General features: G+C 39.2%; 1 protein-coding gene across 1 annotated transcript in view; it reads right to left on the bottom strand.

Annotated features, from left to right (window-relative positions):
- The window catches only part of ASPH (aspartate beta-hydroxylase), a 101,487-nt gene that overhangs the window by 8,529 nt on the left and 70,387 nt on the right, over positions 1–22,571 (bottom strand). The window contains exons 20-25 of the mRNA XM_009332089.1: positions 21,517–21,653; positions 15,939–16,037; positions 15,205–15,294; positions 8,751–8,888; positions 4,036–4,171; positions 3,081–3,172 (exon numbers count right to left, since the gene is read on the bottom strand). Coding sequence (XP_009330364.1) covers positions 3,081–3,172; positions 4,036–4,171; positions 8,751–8,888; positions 15,205–15,294; positions 15,939–16,037; positions 21,517–21,653 — 692 coding nt within the window. The remainder of the gene's footprint in view (positions 1–3,080; positions 3,173–4,035; positions 4,172–8,750; positions 8,889–15,204; positions 15,295–15,938; positions 16,038–21,516; positions 21,654–22,571) is intronic.

The following is a 22,571-nucleotide window of genomic DNA, read 5'->3' on the forward strand; positions in this document are numbered from 1 at the left end:
TCAGCAAGTTTGCAGATTATAGAAAATTGGAGAGGAATGGCTGATACGCTACATTTTTTTGCTGGCATTCATTAGGACCTTGGCAGGCTGGAGAAAGGAGCAAACAGGAATCTTGTGATGTTCAACAAAGAGAATTGCAAAGTTCTGCACTGGGAAGGAATAACCCCATGCACCAATACAACCTGGTGGACAACTGTCTGGAAAGCAACTTCCCAGAAAAAGACAGTGGGGTCCTCATAGACAACAATTTGAACATGAGCCAGCAATGTGCCCTTGCAGTAAAGATGACCAACAGCTTCCAGGGCTGCATTAGGGAGAGCTTTGGCAGCAGGTTGAGGGAGGCGACCCTTCCCGTCTCTTCAGAGTTGGTGAGATGTCTCGAGTGCTGGGTCCAGTTCTGTGCTACCTACTATGAGAGAGACATGGACATACTGGAGCAAGTCTAGTGAAGAGCTATAAAGGTGATTAAGGGGTCGGACCATCTGACATACAAGGGGAAGCTGAGAGAGCTGGGACTGCTCAGCCTCGAGAAGAGAAGGCTCAGGGAGATCTTATCAATGTATATAAATACCTGATGGGAGAAGTGAAGAAGATGGAGACAGGCTCTTTTCAACGGTATCCAGTGAAAGGCAAAGAGGCAATGGACAGATTGAAATACAGGAAATTCCATTTAAACATAAGAAAAAACTTTTTTACTGTACACTGGAACAGGTTGCCCAGGGCGGCTGTAGAGTCTCTATCCTCAGAGGCATTCAAAACCTGACTGGACACAGTCCTGAGCAACCTGCTCTAGTTCATCATGCTTTGAGCAAGGGGTTTGACTAGGTAATCTCCAGAGGTCCCTTCCCACCTCAACCCTCCCATGATTCTACAGCAATGCAACAAACAGGAAGTGTGAGTAACGCATGACAGTGGTGAGAAGTGTCTTTTCAACTGAGAAATCTGCACATCAGGCTGGGATAGGTTTACTTTGATAAATCTTAGGATTTAAGGTATTGCTTGCTCTCCAGCTGTAACAAAATCAGCAGCAGACAGCGTGTGCCTAATGCCTTAGCCATTTCCACCATCTGAGGTCTCAGCTTACTGGCAGTTTCTTACGACAGCAAGTGATAAGCTCCAGTGGCCGTGGTGAACACAAATGCTCCAACCCACCACCACTGCTACACCAAGATGCATTAACTTGATTGCCCTGTCAGACCCTAATGCAATGCAAATAACTGGCTATGCAGGATAGTTACTAATATCCCAGGGAAACAATTTTTTTTATGCTAATATACCAGCACTGCAGAATGATTACTGTCATGTATGTTATCTGTCCACACAGATCAGTCTACATATGTCTGTGAATTATATGTACGTGCTGTACTCAAGCACTATATACAAATAGTCCTGAACTACCAATGAGTTATACTATGGTTGTAATGTAAAACTCCGAAGAGTTATGAAATGCCCAGAATTAAAACTACCTGTGCTATTTTTAGTTTACTGCTACTTTTTAGAAGACTGAGATAATTTTTAATAATGTGATCACTTGCTATTGTTCTACACAGTCTCTCAGCAGCACTGAGCAGGTAGTTGATTATTTTACATTTCTTTTATTTTTGTCAATACACAAGGTGCCCAAAGCATCGAAATGGCCTATCTTCCACAGAATTCCTAATTTCCTGATTGTGTTTGTTCCCATTGCTTCCGAGTGCTTCAGTGATGTTTTAAATTTAATTTACCGTAAGAATCTGAGGCATGGCTAGCATAAGTCCAAAATTGTCCTAGGCATCCCCTAATACTGGATGTAAAACTTAAGACTTCTAGAGCACCATTTTTCAGATTATTTTACATTTTATATGTTCAAAACACATGACTACAGCTATAGCTATGAATACACAATGTTTCCGCAAACCATATCCTGGTGATAACATGTGAGCTGCCAAAAAATGATGAACAAAATACTAGCTCTCAAAGAGAATTTGCTCTCTGGGATAGATCCATTTTGGCTATGGATGCCACAGAAAGCAGTTTTCTTGCTGTTAGCCACACTGAGTGTGACGACCTCTCTCATCAGTTATATTCACTACAACCAGCCTTTGCAACAAATCAATGAAAAAATAGCCTTGTTCATTCCCACAACAGTAGCCATCTAGTGTGCTTCTGCACATCAAAAGCAAGAGTCTGGTGAAAAAGCTGAACATCTACTCTCAAGGCTCTGAATTAGGATTATGCTAGCACTGTTTTCTCCAACTTTTGCATCCTTAATTTTGCAACATGAAGGTTATTCTCATGTAGTCATTACAGATAAAATATAGTAACTGGAAAAAAAAAAAGAATAGTGAAAAATTCTGTCCTACAGAATCACACGATATCTGTGTCGGGCCATTCATTCAGCCGTGTATGTATTGATCCACACCATATAAGTCTACTGCATGATTTAATGAGGTTAATTAGTGACCGAGTAGTCAATGTAGACCAGGCACTTGAAACACACTTTGTTGGCACCCTAGGCCACAGCTCATGGATGTAAAACTTCCTTCCTTTACCTTTAGGAAAGAAGCATGTGACAGCAGTACTGTTGTTTGCCTTCCATGAGGTGATTCTCCTTCTGTCTAATGCAGCCAGGCTGGGGTAGTCGGGTGAAGTTTAATCACAGTGAGAATCTGGCTCACTGAATTAGTCTTGTAAAGTTAGGTTCAGACCAGAAAAAAAAATTCAGGTTAGAAAAGACCTAATCCAACCTCCTGCTCAAAGCAGGGTTAGCTATGAGTCAGACCAGGTCACTTAGGGCTGAGGTTTAGCAAGTCATAACTTATTGGTTTGACCCATGGCAAATAACTACTTACCTACCAAGAGGTCCCAGGAAACACAAGGTAAAATGGCTCAACTAAAGAGTCCATAGAAAGGCTTCAGCTAACATGTTTCACCTTGTATTTGCTGAGGGCTAAAATTGGGCATGTTTTTACTGTTAACTTCATTGTGTGCTTGAGGCATCATTAAATATATCAAGGTCATGCATCTCTCTATACACATTCCTCAAAATCACTTGCTCCCAGCATTAGGAATCTGCAAAAATGAAGAAATTTGCCAGGCACCTGCCCTCTTCTGCAGCCAGTAGCTTCCGGGAATCTTTCCAATAAAGCACATGTTTTCGGAACACTTTTACAAGCATTCTCATTTTTTCTTCCTAGTGAAAATAATGAATAGAGCATTGGTAAGAGCGATGAACGAACATTTCCTTGTTTTCTGCTTTGCAGAAGAGCAACAGAGCTGTCAAAGAGCTAACACCGAAAGACAGGTAAATCTTGTTATTCCCATTTTACATATTACGAAACAGAAGTATTAACACATTGTAATATCAGAGCAGCCTGCAACATCTTTGCTTTTAAATTATCTGTGAAGAGCAGGCTTTCTACCATTTTTTAAACATGATTCTAAAAGTATAATCATTAATGAGGCTGCATAGAAAAGAAAGATGAAAAATGCCACCAACATCATACCATTTCAGATTATATTTTTATATAAGTTGCTTTTAATATTTTATTTTACAGTACTCTTTCATATGCAGAGTCTTGTAAGAATTTAAGGTCATTCCAATAGTTGGGCATCCCACCGCAGAGGTCAGGGACAGGGCAGCAGGCTTATTAAAGCTCATATTCTTTTGCTCATACCATTTCTGAATGATAGATCTCACTAGCTGACAACACAATATTGAGGATGCACCTTCTCCCATGTTCCTGTCTTCCCTCAGGCTGACCTGTACTATGCATTACCATGCAAAATGTTGGCAACCTTGCCAGAAGAGTATTACCCTCAAGGGATTCTTAGAAGTGCTTGGGGACAACATGGTTTAGCATAAAGAACTCTTGTTCACTGTCACAGGGGTCCCAGACACTATTTTATTAGCTCCCTTCTTCTGCAGATACAGTGATTACAAAAACAGTTCTGGAAAAAACTGTGTTGCTACTCCTTATTACACTATATTAATCTGAGAAAGTGAAACTGGGGAAAGAGAAGAAATACAAAATGTTGCATTGTATGCAACAATACCTTGTTGCCATAAGGTAAACTGGCTCCAGTCTCCTTTTTCTCGTAGATTCTCATCTTCAGGCAGGAAGAGGCTTCTTTTTTTATCCATCACAGCAAGCCCATCATCCCGAATGAGCTTCCAGTTTTTTTCTAAGGACTGTTTAGAGAGGCATGTTACTGCACTAAGAACTTACTGTGTTTGGCTTTAGTACTGTTTTTATTTTTCCCTGCCATTATTAACTTTTTTTTAAATTTAAAAGCACTAAAAAAGTGTTCAACACCATTATCAAGTTTCTTTATATTCAATTCCCTTCTGACACATTAAGGCAGGAGAAACAACTTTCACAGCATTCCTCTGATTCAATTACATTGGAATCATAAAATTTCAATAATCCCCAGCCTCTTTGCAGACTAGGCCTCACTTTGACTTGTTTTTTGATTAGCCTAAGGGCTCTTTAACAGATCATTTTGTGTTGCAAGCTAGGAAGAGTATTGATCTTCTTAAAGACAGCACATGTTACCTGGAAGCAATCCTGCGACTAGAAAACCCCTCGCATAACCTGGAACTCCAGGCATTGGCAGAACATCACGGTTCAGAGTACAAATGTAAACAGGCCACTGAAGTTGATAGTTATGATTTAAACCTTCAAAAAGGTTTGCAAAGATTCACTTGCACATGCTAATGCTATTGAAAAAGATCAAATACGACTTGAAATGCCAGGTGATGATTTATGGACACAACCATTAAAAATGTGTAAGCTCCTTGTACTTCATACACACCAAAACCACAAGATCATAGAATTAAAAATTCTGTTCTCTGCTGCTTTAGGACATTATATTTGTAAAAATCAGATAGATCAGAAAACCTTTTATTCTACCAATAAGTCATTTTAATGTTATAGCAATATAAATGAAAACCCCACAGCCTAACAATGGACCTGGATAAAAGTGACTTCCATTTCCCAGCTGCTTACTTTACTCACTAAACCTTATTCTGGGTGAACAATTTTCATTTTTCCTTTGTGCTTTTGAACAAAGCATTTCTGTAAGACATTTTCAATCAATTTCATACTGAAAATAGGCTGTGTTCCCACACTACCTCTTTATATGATGTGTGAAGCTGAGTAAAACTCAAAAGTCTGTGAGACTAGGTGATGTAACTGCCCCTTTTTAGCCTTAAAACTCCATATGGTTATTAGTCTTCCCCATTTAAATTAAATAGTTGCATTTTCCACTTGAGTTTTTTCAATTAAAAGGCAAGCTGATCACACAAAATAGGCTGTATGTTGATATATCATAAAAGGCTCAGCAAGCCGTGGCTAGAACATACTGTCTGTAGTACAGCAACTTTCTCCCACTAGAACATTTTTAGGAAAGCTAGGACCTGTGAAAATTAGGATTGCACTTCCATTATTACAATACTCTCTTCTTCTTCCTAGCAAATTGTTTTCTCTCTCATCCATCAGTAAAGGGGAATTAATCCTGGTGCATTCACCTTATTCTCTCCCACTGATGGGCTTCCATAACACTTGTTTAACAGTTAACATTAAGTAGGAATGTTTCTTAGAATATCTTCGGAAAACTGACTTTTCCAAAATGCAGAGTACAGAACAAGACTGAAAATTTCCACCTGATCAGAGATGAATATGGGAACAGTGTTGGTACTGATTCAGCACTACAAAAGGAAATACCAGCTTGGGTACCTGATTTTGCACTGGCTGGAGAAGAGAAAGAAAAGAATAACTTATATTTACATAGGCCTCAAATTAAAGTGATACAGATCAACAAAACTGGAAAACTTTAAAAGATATTACAAGTGCTTCTCTGTTTACTCAAACTCCTCCTACTCCCTCGTCTGAAAAAAGGTAAGAGGGAGCATTTACCCAGGCAGACAAGATGATGCATGAAGAGTACTGGTGGTCCAAGGAGTTGCAGGCAACAGCTGCTTTGTCACCTCTAATCCTTCACAAGTGCCACAGGCTGAAAGTTAACCTCCAAAGGTGTGTGTTTGTCCTTGCCTTTTAAGACTCCTTACCTAACACGTTGGATATGAAATGATTTGAATACATACCATTGATTTTGAACTAGCTTCTCAATGCTTTTAGACATAACTTGCACTGAAATCAATAGCATCTCTATACTCCTGAAAACTTGGATCCTATCTATAAAAGACACTGACAGTGCTTTACTATGAGTAATAGGCAACTCCTAGGTAGAAAGGAAGCGGAGAGTTACAGGAGTTCAAACACAGCCTTGATCTCTCTGATTTTACAGACTCTTAGGCATACATTGAATGGTAAGAACACATAACACCATTAAAACATAATGACTATGGCTCTTGATCCAAGAGCTGGTGTCTACAGAAAAAAGTTAAATATGTTTATGCTCCATAAGATGTAGGGATTCAAGCCTCAGGTTAGAGCCACAAATTCATGTTATATTTGGTGCAATATCCTGATTTCAAGTGAAGAATCAGGTGGCAAACAGCATTGGGAGCATATGTATTTGTTTCCTAGCAGCTGATTCCCATAAACCTCCATATGGCTTTTTAAATACAGTTCCTAACAATAATGGAAGTTTACAGTTGCTTTACATCTGGCAGTAGCGTAGATTTTATTGGCGAAGACATTACTGTATTTAAATAGGTATTTCTTAATATTGGTTTATTTTTATGTGTGACATATTAAAAGAATCCTTACTCTGTGCTGTCAAACCCTTTCAAATGCACGGTCATAAATGACACAGGCAGGGATTAAGAGGTTACTACCCCTCACGTGAGGCGTAACTACTGACCACACATCCATTTTAATCCATTGGACTATAAAATAAAATCATGGTGAAGACTTCAATCTATTTCATTTTGTTACTGAAACAGTGGGAGAGTATTCACGATCAGTTATCGTGTCTCTGCTGGGGAACACTGATGACCTCCAAGTAAGGGGCAATATTTTAAACATTTTGAAAGAGATACCTTGCATCCATTTGGTCACTCAGAGTGCTTGAACATTAGCATGTGTACGCATCATCTCTGCTCTTTTCAACACAGTTTTGCTTGCAGCGTCATATGTTATTACAATCGAGCCTGCTTTCTTTCAAAACTTCAAGTACTTTCTTGAGTTATAGGGGAAACACAACTATACAAATATTTTTCCTGATGCATTTAACTTATATTTTGGATTTATACTTTCAACTGTGAATGTTATCTTGAAGAATGTAAATCTTACCACCCCCAAATTATGACACCTATGTAAGTAAATTAGCAGCCACAATTTAGTCCAGATTCAATGACATACTGCTAATGAAACAGCTAAAAAATATACCACAAAATGATTGGATTGAAGAGGTGTGAGTGGATTTCAGAGAGGCAGTTGTGCTGTGGAGGTCAGGGGTGAATTTCTATCCTTGTTGGTCTTCTGAATGGCTCTTCTAGGAGCCACACAAGATGCTGATCCAAACCAAGACCTCCATATGTGGTCTGATCCATCTGAAAAACATCCCTTCAAGGTGGAGCCCCGGTCATTTTATAACAGGGAACTGAATTCTTCCATCATTTAAAGCTGACTTGTCTCCTCATGCCAAGGGTGAAGGGATCATTAACTTCTGTGACTCAGGAGTTTGAATGGTTTACATGTAAAAGACTGTAAAACATCACTGCAGATAGCTCTAAAACATCAATAAAATAATATATATTCTTTCTTTTTTGTTTGGCACAGTATGATAAGAAGTTCCCAGTTTCTCCATCTCCTTTATGGCAGGGAGTATCTATTCCTACACATTCCTCAAGAATGAGTTCAATACATGCACATTTCAAATCTTCCCAAACGCAAGTCCATAAAGCTAATTGCTTTTTTTGTGTGACTGAGACTACACTGGAGAATCACACTTTACTCTAAATTTCCTAGCCTTATTTATGTTGCCATCAAAAAAAGCATAACAAGGAGTAATCATATTTTTAAAATTTTTTTCTTTTTTTTTCTTTTTAAATAAAATCATCCTTTCGTAGTAGGTTTTTTAACATGTTATGTAACTAAGTATAATGAAACAACCACTCTGAAGGAAACTGTCTCTTGCAAATAAACATTTATGTTTTAAAATTATTTGTGCGGAATAATTTTGCTAAACCACATACCAATAATTAAAACATACAGGAAAAAAAAAGTTCTTTCCCCCTTTTTAATTTTTTTTAGGAATTATGATTAAAATTATTAAAATTAATAAAAATTATGCTATTTTGGAAAAACAAACTATTATTATGAATAATAACCAGACTACTTGTCTTGCATTAAATAAAAAAAAAGAACTTTAAAGAACTTAAATTCTATGTTGTTATCTTTTGCTAAATCCATCACTGGGAGTCTACACTTGTTTCTCTTATGCAATTAAAAGCTTCCAAAGAAGTCACCAAATATTACACAAGGGATGAAGGACACAGTCTTTCCTGACTAATTAAAAATTCACAATGGGTGTCCCAGACATTACCGAAGTTTGCTGTCATTTTGCACATGAGACATTACAGTTGTCTACCATGCAAATTTTGTATTTATTAATCATATTTCAGCCATCCTGTCCCCATTCTCAATTTTGAAAATGCCTCAGTCTGAGATTGGTGTCTGGTACACACAGGGAGTGATTCAGACTTCACAGATTAGAGTTTTCTCTGCTTAATACCTTAAATTATAGTTGCTATTAAAAAAAAAAAAAAAAAAATCAAAGTAGACCAAAACAAACTGCCTTACCTTCACCAGTTCTGTATAACCAGTTTCCCTTGCTGTCCACCAAGGCTGAGCTTTCAGTCCCTTGACATTGTAGAGGGACCGCTGCCAAACTGATGCAAAGTGACCTCTTTGGTATCCAAGCTCATACCACTTGTATGCCTAAAAGATTGCAGTTGTTAACAACCAAATTCAACCAATCAGCCAAGCTCCCACAGGAAAAAAAAGTAACTTAGGCGTTTTTGATAAGGTAACACTGTCTCTTTGGATGCCGGGGTTAGTCTTCTAATGTAATGTAGTAACAAACACTTCAAGGAAAAAAACCCAAACAAACCCAAAAAACCCCAACTAACAATCCCAAAATAGATCAGTCAGCCAAGGCTGTCCAATCCAATATTAGCAAAATAGGATAATGTTCCCACAACCATTCACACCAAATATTGGTCAGTAATCTAGGCGCCGTCCTTGGACTTAGGAGATCCAATTGTTTGTCATCTTGGGCAACCTTGTTTTCTCTCTGTTTCAATTCTCTACCTATGAATTAAAGATGACTGCCTTCTGCTGCCAATGGAGATGCTGTGATGATGAAAACAGTGCTGACTTTATGGATTTAAATTGTTACATAATTATCTAATACATATATGCACTTGAGTTTCTTCAAATATTTGTTGTCACGCCAGAATTGAGCTGATGCTACTAATTTTTCTTGCCCCTTCCCTTTATTTCAGATGGTAGAAACCTACTGAAGTTAATACCAGACCTTTGTTTGTCTTACTCTCCCTTTCCACAACTTGCTTTACCACTGTATAGCAGCAAAACAAGGTCCTGCAAAGGAAGAAAATGGGATGCTTGGAAAGAAAATATCCAGCATGAGTAGCACTGTGATGAACCATATACAGAGAAGGCTACGTATAGCTGCCTCCTTCCTGTCCAGCTTTGCTGCTACAGCTGCAATATTTTAGACAACACAAAAAAAAAAAAACAAACCGGATATGACAGAACAGCTAAGTAGGGAGACACGAGTTAGGAAGTCCAGAGCAGAGGGACTAAAGCAGGCAGCAGTCCCTGCCTTGAACAGAAACTACCTAAAAACCTCTTTACTTGGAGTCATGCACAGCGTCCCTCTCTAGCTACACCGCTTCAAATTTGCTCCCTCCCAAGCCTGCAATCTATCCAATTCACCTCCACCTAAGTGTCACTCATCCAAACTTGGACCATGTTCTCATGCTCCTTCACCCAACCTGATATTTATTCTTATCTCACTCTGCATAAACCAGTGTATAATTTCACCCTTATGCTTCCAGTTACTAATACTCCCCCTACACCTCACAATTAGCCACCTTCCCTGGATGTACCCACCTCCTTGCCAAGTTCTCCTCAAAAAAACAAACCCTCCACTTTTCTTTCCACCAGGAGTATGGAAAATCTGGTGTGCTGGTTTTGGCTGGGAGAGAGTTAAATTTTCTTCACAGTAGCTAGTATGGGGCTATGATTTGGATTCGTGCTGAAAACAGTGTTGATAATACAGGGATGGTTTCATTACTGCTGAGCAGCGCTTACACAGGGTCAAGGCCTTGTCTGCTCCTCACCCCACCCCACCAGCGAGGAGGCTGGGGGTGCACAAGAAGCTGGGAGGGGACACAGCTGGGACAGCTGACCCCAACTGACCAAAGGGATATTCCACACCATGTGACGTCATGCTCAGCATAGAAAGCTGGGGGAAGAAGAAGGAAGGGGGGACATTCGGAATGATGGTGTTTGTCTTCCCAAGTAACGGTTACACATGATGGAGCCCTGCTTTCCTGGAGATGGCTGAACACCTGCCTGCCCATGGGAAGCAGTGAATGAATTCCTTGTTTTGCTTTGCTTGCACGTGGGGCTTTTGCTTTCCCTATTAAACTGTCTTTATCTCAAACCACGAGTTTTCTCACTTTAACCCTTCTGATTCTCTCCCCCATCCCACTGGGGGTGGAGTGAGCGAGAGGCTGTGTGGTGCTGAGTTACCAGCTGGGGTTAAATCACAATATCTGGAGAAGATGAACACTGTTCCCAGTCTCATTCTGGTATGGTAGTTTCCCTGCATGACTAACTATTTCAATTGTTATTTGTTTTTCAAAGAGAGTAATTTCTCCTGTTCTAACTCATGAGCATATGACAGTTGTCCATTAATCTGCCCACGTTTGACATGAAGGCTGCAAACAAAAGACTTACTGAGACAAAAACCACAGTACTAACTCTTAAGCTAAAGAAGAATTTTAGGTATGGGGTCTAATGGAAAGCAAAACACACAATCAAATAAACACATCTCTAAGAGAATAATTTGTGTCAGCTTATTATTTCTGTTTACCTTGAAGCCAGCAAACTAGAGGGAAAAACAAATCTTTTTTTGGATACAAATCAGCCATGAGAACAGTGTGTGACTTACTATGACTTACTTAGTCTTAGCAGTCAGTCAGTCAAGAAAACAAAAAGCTATTGGAAATTCTTCATATAATGACTTCTTTCTAAAAATTTCCAGGTGTCATCTTAGAGATCTTTTATTTCAGATATAAGGTAAGAAATGACTTTGGGTGGTTTTGTCTTCAAATTTTTACATAAGTCTCTGTATTGTAACCATAGATTATTTTTTGAGAGTCTGTAAATTTTCTTCAGGCTTTTAAAAAATGTGGTACTCTGATCTTTATAACTCTCTTGAGGTATAGAGGAAAGGCCGCAATAGGATGTTGCCTTACAGTAATTATCTGAAGTACAGAAAAACAGTGTGGATGAACAGAGTAACAGCAGACCATATATAAGCTTTCAGCTTTTTTCCCTAGAGAAGCTTTGTAAAATTGTGTATGAGTCAAAAAAAAAAAAAAAATTATGTATTATCTTTGGGTAATACACAGTATATCTTTAAATTTTGATGTTATCTTGGTTAAGTCTCTGAAATGGAAGCATTATGATTTATAACATACGTTCCCCAAGGTGTAAGTTGTAATAGCAGTGGGATATCAATAGATCATTCATGCTGACTGCCTGCGTTCATTTGCAATGTCTGGAGTTAGCTGAAATGATAAGGGCGATGAATTACTTGTTTCAGCCACTGACTGATGAGTATGAATGTTGCTGCTCTTTAAGATCCATCAGCTATAATCACGATGTATAATACTGTTAATCCTTATCTATTAGAAGAATTGTGCTATGAAGTTGCCTTTGACAGCATGGAGTAGTGTTAGGTTGCCTCGCTCATCCTTTCCAGTCCTGAGTTTCCATGAGAAACCTCTCTTTTCGCATGCAGATCTTGGCAGCAGGAAGGCTAAATAATGACCACTGTACTATTCAGGACAGCTACAACAGTATAGCTTCTTTTCCAGGAAAGTAATTGTTTGAGATGCACTCAGTTTATACATTCTGTGTGAACAGCACTTGGTTCTACAATACCCTCTGCAGTTCTAATTTATCTTTTTTTAAGTCAATTTGGCATTTTATCAAATTATAGTTGGAAAGGGCATACTCAACACTGTTTCCCTAACACTTAGCAAGACCACATTCATAATTCCTAATTTAGCTCTAATATCTACCTTCAACAAACCTTCAGTGATAGCAATTTCACATGTTCCTTAAATATTGATCTGTTTCCTTGATTAAATCTTGAAGTTCAGCAAGTCTAGCAAGGTCAGTGAGAAAAATTTAGCTTAACAGTGGACTTTCCACGGATAAATTTAAAAGACTCCTCCATGCCAAGAACTTCATTTGTCATTGATTAAAACTTTTTCTACAGCAGATTTAACCATTAACTCCATAAACATTAACACATAATTATCCTGGGGATTGGAATGATAGACATTAATTACATCTGTGTGGTATCTTTAGTCAAACATTATAATGGGATGCTCTAGGCTCAATCATTCCATCCAGAATATTCCATGGAAGCATACAGGGATTTCCTTTTTGGTTTTCTGTTGAGAGAAGGACAGACAGACAGACTCAGACAGAGAGACAGCACGCGTGCAAGCAGACGCTGTGTGTGTGCGTGCACGCACGTGTGTGTGTGTGATTACGTGTAGAATGAGGCCAACTAATTCTCACTAGTAAATGAAGTTTTAAATTAAAAAAACTTCATTGGATGAATAATTTATTGTACTTTCAGAGAAGGCAATCTAACTTAAAAAATACAGATATTATTACATTTCAATGTATGTATAAGGTATTGTAATCAAAGTTCCATGATTTATAAAAAAAGAAAATTAACCTGATGAACTAGGCTTAAGAAAGATCACTAACATAAGCTTCAGGCCCAGCCAGCACGGGTTCATGAAAGGCAGGTCCTGCTTGACCAACCTGATCTCCTTCTATGACCAGGTGACCCGCCTAGTGGATGAGGGAAAGGCTGTGGATGTGGTCTACCTGGACTTCAGGAAGGCCTTTGACACCGTCTCCCACAGCATTCTCCTGGAGAAGCTGGCGGCTCACGGCTTAGACAGGTGGACTCTGCGCTGGGTGAAAAACTGGCTGGATGGCCGGGCCCAGAGAGTTGTGGTGAATGGAGTTCAATCCAGTTGGCGGCCGGTCACGAGCGGTGTTCCCCAGGGCTCAGTTTTGGGGCTGGTCTTGTTCAATCTCTTTATCAATGATCTGGATGAGGGGATCGAGTGCACCCTCAGTAAGTTTGCAGACGACACCAAGTTGGGCGGCAGTGTTGATCTGCTGGAGGGTAGGAAGGCTCTGCAGAGGGACCTGGACAGGCTGGATCGATGGGCCCAGGCCAATTGTATGAGGTTCAACAAGGCCAAGTGCTGGGTCCTGCACTTCAGCCACAACAACCCCATGCAGCGCTACAGGCTTGGGGAAGAGTGGCTGGAAAGCTGCCCAACAGAAAAGGACCTGGGGGTGTTGGTTGACAGCCGGCTGAACATGAGCCGGCAGTGTGCCCAGGTGGCCAAGAAGGCCAACGGCATCCTGGCCTGTATCAGAAATAGTGTGGCCAGCAGGAGTAGGGAAGTGATGGTGCCCCTGTACTCGGCACTGGTGAGGCCGCACCTCGAATACTGTGTTCAGTTTTGGGCACCTCACTACAAGAAGGACGTTGAGGTGCTGGAGCGTGTCCAGAGAAGGGCAAGGAGGCTGGTGAGGGGTCTGGAGAACAAGTCTTATGAGGAGCGGCTGAGGGAACTGGGGTTGTTTAGCCTGGAGAAAAGGAGGCTGAGGGGAGACCTCATCGCTCTCTACAACTACCTGAAAGGAGGCTGTAGTGAGGTGGGTGTTGGTCTCTTCTCCCAAGTAACTGGCGAAAGGACGAGAGGAAATGGCCTCAAGTTGCGCCAGGGGAGGTTTAGATTGGATGTGAGGAAAAATGTCTTTACTGCAAGAGTGGTTAAACATTGGACCAGGCTGCCCAGGGAAGTGGTTGATCACCATCCCTGGAGGTATTTAAAAGACGTGTGGATGAGGCGCTTAGGGACATGGTTTAGTGGGCATGGTGGTGTTGGGTTGACGGTTGGACTCGATGATCTTGGAGGTCTCTTCCAACCTTAATGATTCTATGATTCTGTGATTCATTATAGTCCACCTGTCTACAGTTTATACTGGAGAACTGCTGACCGACTGGGCCAAGGTACTCAAGAGGTCAGCATTCTTCACAGTATTTTAGGTATCAATATTTCAGACCTATTACTAGATAACTGATTAAACATCAGTTCCACTATGCTTTTTTATTCTTATTCTTTTCACGTTTCCCATCCAGGAACTTGAGTAGGGTTTTTTGGTTTGTTTTTTTGTTTGTTTTTCAGTTCATGCCCACAGTAAAGTTCATTACTAATAACTGTCTTCAACAAAAGGCCTTTGCTCCCCTACCATGGCAACAGTGCTAATTCACACATTTAAATTTGGCTTTTACATTAAATTTGGTTTTAAATTAACAAATTGGAAACTCTTACAGTTTTCAGTTGCATATGTTTGCTTTTGTTGGGCATGCAACAGATTTGTTGCACAAACCTCTGGTTTTCTGATCTGTTTGCTACTTTAATTACTGAACAAATACCATAACTCAGCCTACACGTTGAGTCCTCTCATGATCATGTTTTATCACATACTCAATGGTGCTCAAGGTGACTTTGGGAAAGAAGGGAGGTTTACAAAACGCTGTTATATCAGAGCTATGAGAGAACTTCTATACATGTAATATATATGTAATTGTTTTTTTTTTTAACTCTGGTTAAAATAATTGAATTTTTGAAAAATGTTTGGTCCCGTGGTTCAAACTGCCCCACACAAGCTTCAAAAGTCTAGGTTAGTTCTAAAGCAAGGGATGCTAAGAGATTGTATTGTCACACCAATGGCAATTTTTTTGCTGTTGCTCGCTTTGACCTCTACACACGTATGTTGGATTGTTATTGCAATAGGACTACTCATGTTTTCAACATTAAGCCTGTGCTTAAAAGATTCTGCAGTCCATCGGAGGTTTAGTCTTTAAAGCAAGAACACGTTAAATGTGTACCTCTTTGTCGCCCATTCTCTGCAAGGCATCACCCAGATGAAAATAAAAGCGTCCATCATTTGTGCCGGGGTCACCAGACTCTAGTCCTTCCTAAAAAAAAAAAAGTATAAGAGAAACTTCAATAGGACTTCTAAAATAGGCTACCAATTCTATGCAAGAGACAGGCTATGAAATTGGCTATAAAACATAACTACCATGGTAGCCCGGAACTTACGTTGAATGAATACAATACTTCAGTAAAAAACCACTGAGAAATGTTATCAGTTTTCCAAATGCCATGGCCTCTCCCCTCAGTCCCTCCAAGACAGAGGTGTATTCAGAGATGGACACTTGCCCCGACCCTATATACATATACACAAGCATTTTAGAAAGCTGGATTAAGGTTTTATTTTGTGGTATTTCTTCCCAAACACTCAGAAGTATACACAAGCCCTCTCTGGATTTTTCAAGAACCTTAAGTTTGCAGCATACTACCAAACTCAAAACAATTTGAGACTCACAGCTGTGTACTTACGGTTAACCACTAATAAAACAAATACTTGATGTTTAAGAACTGATGAGTCTCAATGTACAAGCTTGTTCCAGTTTATAGGCAGTGATATAGCAATATAACTCCAACACATAGCTTAAACTGTGATTTGTCATTAGTATGCTTCTACCTTGACATGTTTTATACATTCCAATTTTATTTTTTACAGGTAAAATATTTACTGTAGGTGAGAAAAGAAAAATACCTTTAGATAGGGTATGCTCTCTGCTATCTTGTTTTCTGCCTTCAGGATGAAGCCATAATGTACTTTGGCAAAGCCATCATTTGGAGCCAGGCTTAGAACCTGTTTGAGAGCAAATGAATTAAATAGTCGTGTATGGGTCTGTGCAAATTAACAAACCTGTGCACATATTTCTATTTAGTGATACAACGACATTTTCTTCCATCGCTGACTCTCAGATAAATTCTTGGCTTGACTGTACTTTCTTTTCCCCATTCACTCTTGTGCTTCTCCAGAAAAATCTATTACAAGCCAAACTTTAAGGTCTCAGAAGTAAAATTATTCCAACTGGAATCTCTGAATTGCATTGGTTTTTTGTTGTCCATCTTTCTCCACCCTCTCTCTTGAGTTACAGCATGCTACATTACAGAATTAACACCATTCATTAACACTTAAGTTACCTATCCCAGGTTTGACTAATCTGGAGGAAAGCAGCTGCTTTTGAACAACTCTATGGCACAGTCACGGGAAGCATAGTGTAGAAATATACCTGAAAGAGTTTAAAATTAGATAGGTTTATACTGGTAGCAAACTAGTCTTGGCAAGAGAAAATATACTACGCTGCGAAGCACAGTGAGTACAATTTAGAAAGACGCTGTAAAGTAAAGGTTGCATCACGTGATGGGACTGCGCAAACCCTGGGAACACAAAGGGCATTCTCAGCACGATAGTGAACTGGAGCACTCTCTGGAAGAGCTTAAACTTGCTTGGCCAAGAGAAAGCTATCAGATGGTAATGCAAGGTCTAATGCAGTAGTGATTCAATGTGCTTTCAGACTAGAAGGTGATGGATAAATTGTTCTTGTATAGTTGCGTGCTGCGCTCTTTGACGAAGACCTAGCGTGCTAAATTAAGCTAAAAGATTTTGTATCCTGAGCAGATAATGTCTGAGTTATAACCTGACTTTATTCTGCAGTAAAGGAAAACCCATAGGCAAATATCCAGAGATAGATATTATTTCATGGGGACTGTGCAAGAGAAAGATTTGTGAGTATAGGGACAGCTGTAGGAAAGGATCACTGTACGGGGGAGTGTTTCAGGGAAAGGAGGTGTGAAGCCGGCTGGCCTGTGTTCTGAAACATGTACCCCCAACATTACTCAGATAATTTAAGTGCATTTGGTCTGCCTCAGCCAAGGGAAAATTAGAGAATGTCTTGATCTACTTTCCAGCTCCACGTTTCTATGATGTATATATGCAATATCATTTGTAGCTCTATGTGATATCAATTACATGGTCAAGTTAATCTGTTGTGACTCCTCTTCTCTCCTTAAAATAAGGGTGGACAGTCTTATGAGGACAGATCCTCAGTCTGTGAGGATCATCACAAGTGCCTGGGAGTCAGTGGAATTACAGAGGCTGACACCTGCTGAATGTCTAGCACAGTCACTAAATACAAAACAACGGACAGATGAGCAATTTCTCTTGCCTAAATCCATTTTTGAAGCTACTAAACTTATGCCCTGGATAAAATGTCTGCACACATTACAGCCATTTCCCTCTGCCTTTTCCAGTCACTGTCTAACCTAATTTTTCAAATCAAAACAATTACAAGCAGAACCATAACAAGTCCTCTGGGCCAATTTCTCTGCTTTCTCAAACTTGTTACATACAAACTACATCTGAGCAAAACCAAAATCAGTGCAACGTGGGTATAAAATGTTATGAGTTAAAAATAGCAGCATTTCACTTCTGTTTGCAGAAAATAGCTACTATGAAGGAACAATCAATTTGAGAATCTGTCTGAAGTCTATAACATGACACATTATTAACAAAAGGTGAACTTTTATAGTAAGGGTGAGCTTGACCCCTAGTATAAGAATATGCTACCACCTTATGCAACTTATGTTTTTTTACTGCAGCATTCTGAGTATAATCATTTTGATCCAAGAACCTGTACCTGCAGGGTGAAATAAAATGACTGATAGAAATATTTATTAGCCATATAATTTTGTTACAGTTCCGTTAACTATAGGATAAAGCTATCTGATTAATTAAGACAGAATAGAATTTTCTGTATTACAGTTCATTTTAACTATGCTGAGTTGCATTAAGGCATGATCTACATTCAGAGCCCCTAAAGAGAAGCAGAGAGATACAATCAGCAGAAATTACACTGAAAGTATTTAATGTAAATTGTATTACTCTGTTGCTATTGCTGCGTGCAATATTAATTATGTTTAGAAATAAGTTTTACTAAACTGCTCACAGCCCATTAAATATTAATCATGAATACAGAAATTAACCTCTGGGGCTATCAATGGCTAATTAGCCAGGGCAGAGTACTGTGTTAATGTGGATATTCTGCTTTTGGTACCTGAGATAGCTCAGTCAGAGCTGGCTTATGCATGTCTGTATAATGCTGCACTGACCCATGCAGATTTGCCTCAGCATGGCAGGCAGAAAAAGTGCTATTAGCAGAGTAACTGGTCTTATAAAGTTCTCTCCACTGTATTTTATCATAATCTGTAGATTTTTGAAAACAAAAATCGCTCTAAATTCTACTAGGACTACTTTTAATGTTATGTTTCTGCGTCCCTAAGTGTAACGCTCAAAAGAAAATGCTTTAAGATTAGAGGCAAAACTGAAATCCTCTCCAATTAGACACCATTTTCCATTCGTGGTTCAGCATAAAGTCTGGCAAATGCATATCAGAAAAGTGTATTTTGTGTCTGTTAGACTATACCACACTACAGCTGTAAGTACAAAACACTTGATCTGTAGTTCAGTGTTTATACACATTGCCTCTGTAGCTAAAAGAATCAACATATCATATTTAAGAGATTTGAAATAAAAATGTGAGTATAACACTTCAACAGCTGCTAAGACATAACAAATTTGGAATGGAAAATAGGAATTGAATGGAAAATAAGTAAACTGGCTATTAAATGTAAAGCAGAAAGTTTTCATTCACTAGGATTCCTTGGGCATCTATTCAATTCCTTGGAGATGATGCCAGCTAGAGTTAGTCTGGTCTGAAATGGTATACACTGTAATTCCAGCATAGGGGGCAGTGCCTGTGAAGGGTCCAGCTGGTTGCACATGCTCAGCCCATGCCTAACACAGACTGGTAACACTGAATTAAGATCGAAATGTTATAGCAGGAAGCAAAGGAGGACATGGGTACCTTTTGCCCAAGAATCTAGCAGATTCCCAGGAAATGAGAAATTAGGAGTCCAGATTCTCCTGCACAGAAGAGTGTTCAACTACTTGGGAACTTGCCTGAGGAGCAGAAACAAGTACCTCATACACAAGAAGTTAGACAACCGCAAAGAAAAGAATGTGACCCAGAGGGGAATGAGCAAGAAGCTGAGCCTTTAGTCAAACAAGGGGTATGTTCTCTTGAGGATGAGTCCTGAGCTCTGCTCTCTCTTCCTAGATGCCCATGCCTTCTGCATTAAAGAACACTTGAATAAAATGTATGAACAACCTTACAGTGGGAACCAGAACCCAGGGTTCATAAATATTGGAGGCATCTACCGTGCAGCACTGAGTTCACACTCTTGTCTGTGCTGTCTTACATTTTCTGTCAAATGACTAATTTGTCCTGCACTAGGGAGAAGGAGGTTTTAATCATATTACAGAAGTTTCCCAGGTTTCTCAAAAATCATGGGAAGAGTAAGATGTCTCCTGAAGGCTCCGAGAACCACTCTTCACAGTTTGCCCCTCTCTCTATTGACTATACACAAAGCCTGAGCACCTATGATAGTAGCTCCAAACCATATGCCAATCACTTTCTAAATATGCATGGCAACAGCTGAGCAAAGCACTCAAGAGCAGACCATATGGCTCCTAAGCAATCTGCCCAAAATCATGTAAGAAGCCTTCAGTATCACCAAGAATAAAGCAGGTATACGTGAGCTTCTGCCTGTTTCTTTGGCTATATTTCCTTTCTTAAAACTGTTCATGTAAATTTATCCTGAACTACAACAAAGAAAAAAAATTACATTAATGTGTTGGTATTCAACCTGAGGAATAGCCAGAATATGGACAAAACCCACATGACTTTTAAAAAGAATAAATCCAACTCCTTTTATGAGGTATTTATTTGTTGCTCTTTTACAAGGACAGAACATCACTATCTATTTCAGTGTTTAGTGAACCATAAAACAGAGTAATTAGACTGGATAAAGTCTACGGAAGCATGGAAAACAATGTATTAAAGGTAGACCTGTTCTTATTTTGCATATCTGTTCTTAATCAGAGCAGTGTACACTTCTTCTGAAGTATATCAAACTCAATATCAAAGTAATTACATAGCAAACTTACTACCTTCTTCCATTTATAAAAAATCCTGTGATTTATTGATATTGAGAAATTCTACCATCTATATTGTTTGCAGCAAAATACTGAAAAATTGCAAAGGAACATCTTGCCCAAAAGGAGTATGATTTTTTTTTTTCAAGTTCCTTGCAGCTTGCAAAGCAGGTTCGGTTGATATATTCTATCTTTAAAAGCTGATGTTTCCAATCCTCTGAGAAATTTTGACAGCAGGCCAAAAATTATTGAACAGAAATGTTTTATGGAGGGACCTACAAAGTAGCCAAGTAGCAAAGCAAACATTATTCTGGCAACATCTGAGACTGCCAGAGGAACTTGAGGGGGAAAAAAAAAAAAAAAAAAGGTATTATCATTACTCAGCTCCTGCTTCCGACCATGTGGTTGAATGTCCTCCTTCTCTTTGAGAAACCACCTGAGATGAGAATCCCCTCAGACTTCCAGATGTGGGGGACAGAAAACCGGGCCTTTATTCTCAGGAGGTGGTACTAATCATGCTGACTCGTCCCCAGTCTACATAACCAGCCAATTACCGTACTACGCCTGTACTAAACAAGCACTGCAGCAAGTGTGCCAACATCAACAAGACCGTCTCCAATCAGGTGCTGACAGCTTGTGCTCTACAACTGACGTCAAGCTCAGCATCTGTCAGAGAGTTTCCAGATGTTAACGGGTTTCTAGATCACAGGAGCAGAGTGGCCCTTCCTGGCAGTGAAGTTTCCCCAGCCTGATAACCGTAGTGTAAGATAGGAATACAAATCCAATGAACTGTCCACACTACAAGCGTCATGAAAGAAAAACAGAATTTAGGCTGCCTACAAAAATAATGAAAAACCAAAGGTTAAATAGCTGTGTGAGTACTGAACTACTTTATCACATGGTTAGAGATGGTGTTCCTGTAAAGAAACAGGCGTACTTCTGCTTTCCATGTCTTGCAGATAAGATGTCTTTTTTCATACTATGCATGACATCCATATGTGTTGTCAATATATTCCAAACCTAGCTACCAGAAGGTATAAGAAATCAAATATTATCTAGCATATGAAAAACATTTGCATTTCTCTGTCTATGAGGAAAAACATTTAGCATGACGGTATTGGGAAATCTGAATTAAAATTAGAAGAACTGCACTAGAAAAAAAATCATATCTATATTAACCCTTCAAAACCAGACGTGTTTAACAACTAAAAAAGTTAAAAGCAAGCAATCTTTAGAATGAACATATGAATGAAAATAGTATTTTTCCTTGGCTGGAATGGAAACTCACCTCTTCATATACTTTCTTGGCATTACTGTTATCTCCTATCAAGAGGTAACCAACACCAAGGTCATTCTTGAATGAAGTATCACTGGGAAACAGCTGAACTAATTTCTGTAGAGTAATCAGGGAACCTCTCATGCGACCTAATTTGATTGAACAAGACTTAATTACTACTACAGATATGAGTAACAGTAGCAAGACACTTACACAACATCTAAGAAAACACAAATCATTGCCAGGTGTTCCACTTTCACCAACGACCAAGAAGCAGAACTTGAAAAAAAAAAACTTGTGCAGATTCGAGTATATTCAGCTGCTTGGTTGTCACTGGGGGTGTAGCCGTACAAGGACTATTTCAGGAAATCACTGCGAATGCATATCATGCGGTGTTATGGTAGCCTCTAGTGGAGAACCATTCACAGTGTAGCAAAGTGTAACAACACTTTAAGCTTTGGTTGCTCTTTCACACACAGATGTCAAAGTACTCGACAAAACTAGGTAAACATATCAAAATAAACTTAATCTTAATTGATCGCGGTTAATTAAAACGCATTTCTAGTGTTAAGCAATAGATCCACTATATTTCCATTATGAAATTAATCATGCTTTACGTGCTTAAAATTAAGTACATTCCTCGACTTCCTAGATGAGGTCTTGCTGAGGAACAGCAAGATCAAAACAAGTTGATATTAAAATCCAACCCATGGGACCAGAACTCTTTTCTCCACCGAAGTTGACTGTGCCTCATATTCTAATCAGCACTTCTTGTACATCACAGAATTGAGATCTAAACTTTCGGATGTTATCCCTGAGTTCAATTCCATTCTTCTCTACGTTTATTGAAAGTTTATTCTGGGTATGTTTACTCTGTGCATGCCATTAATCTCCCTCACCTTCAGTAGAAAAAGAACATTTTCTTCTTTCTCTGTCAATAAAAATTTTTTGACCACCTACCATCATAGCTTCTCATAGCACCTAGTGCACTGTCGTCTACAGGCGCTATTGTCAGACAAGCAATTATACACACTAGTTCCCTAGAAAAACTTCAAAGAATTTTAAAA

This window comes from Pygoscelis adeliae, unplaced genomic scaffold (genome assembly GCF_000699105.1).
Source record: "Pygoscelis adeliae isolate BGI_AS28 unplaced genomic scaffold, ASM69910v1 Scaffold98, whole genome shotgun sequence".
Classification (NCBI taxonomy): domain Eukaryota; kingdom Metazoa; phylum Chordata; class Aves; order Sphenisciformes; family Spheniscidae; genus Pygoscelis; species Pygoscelis adeliae.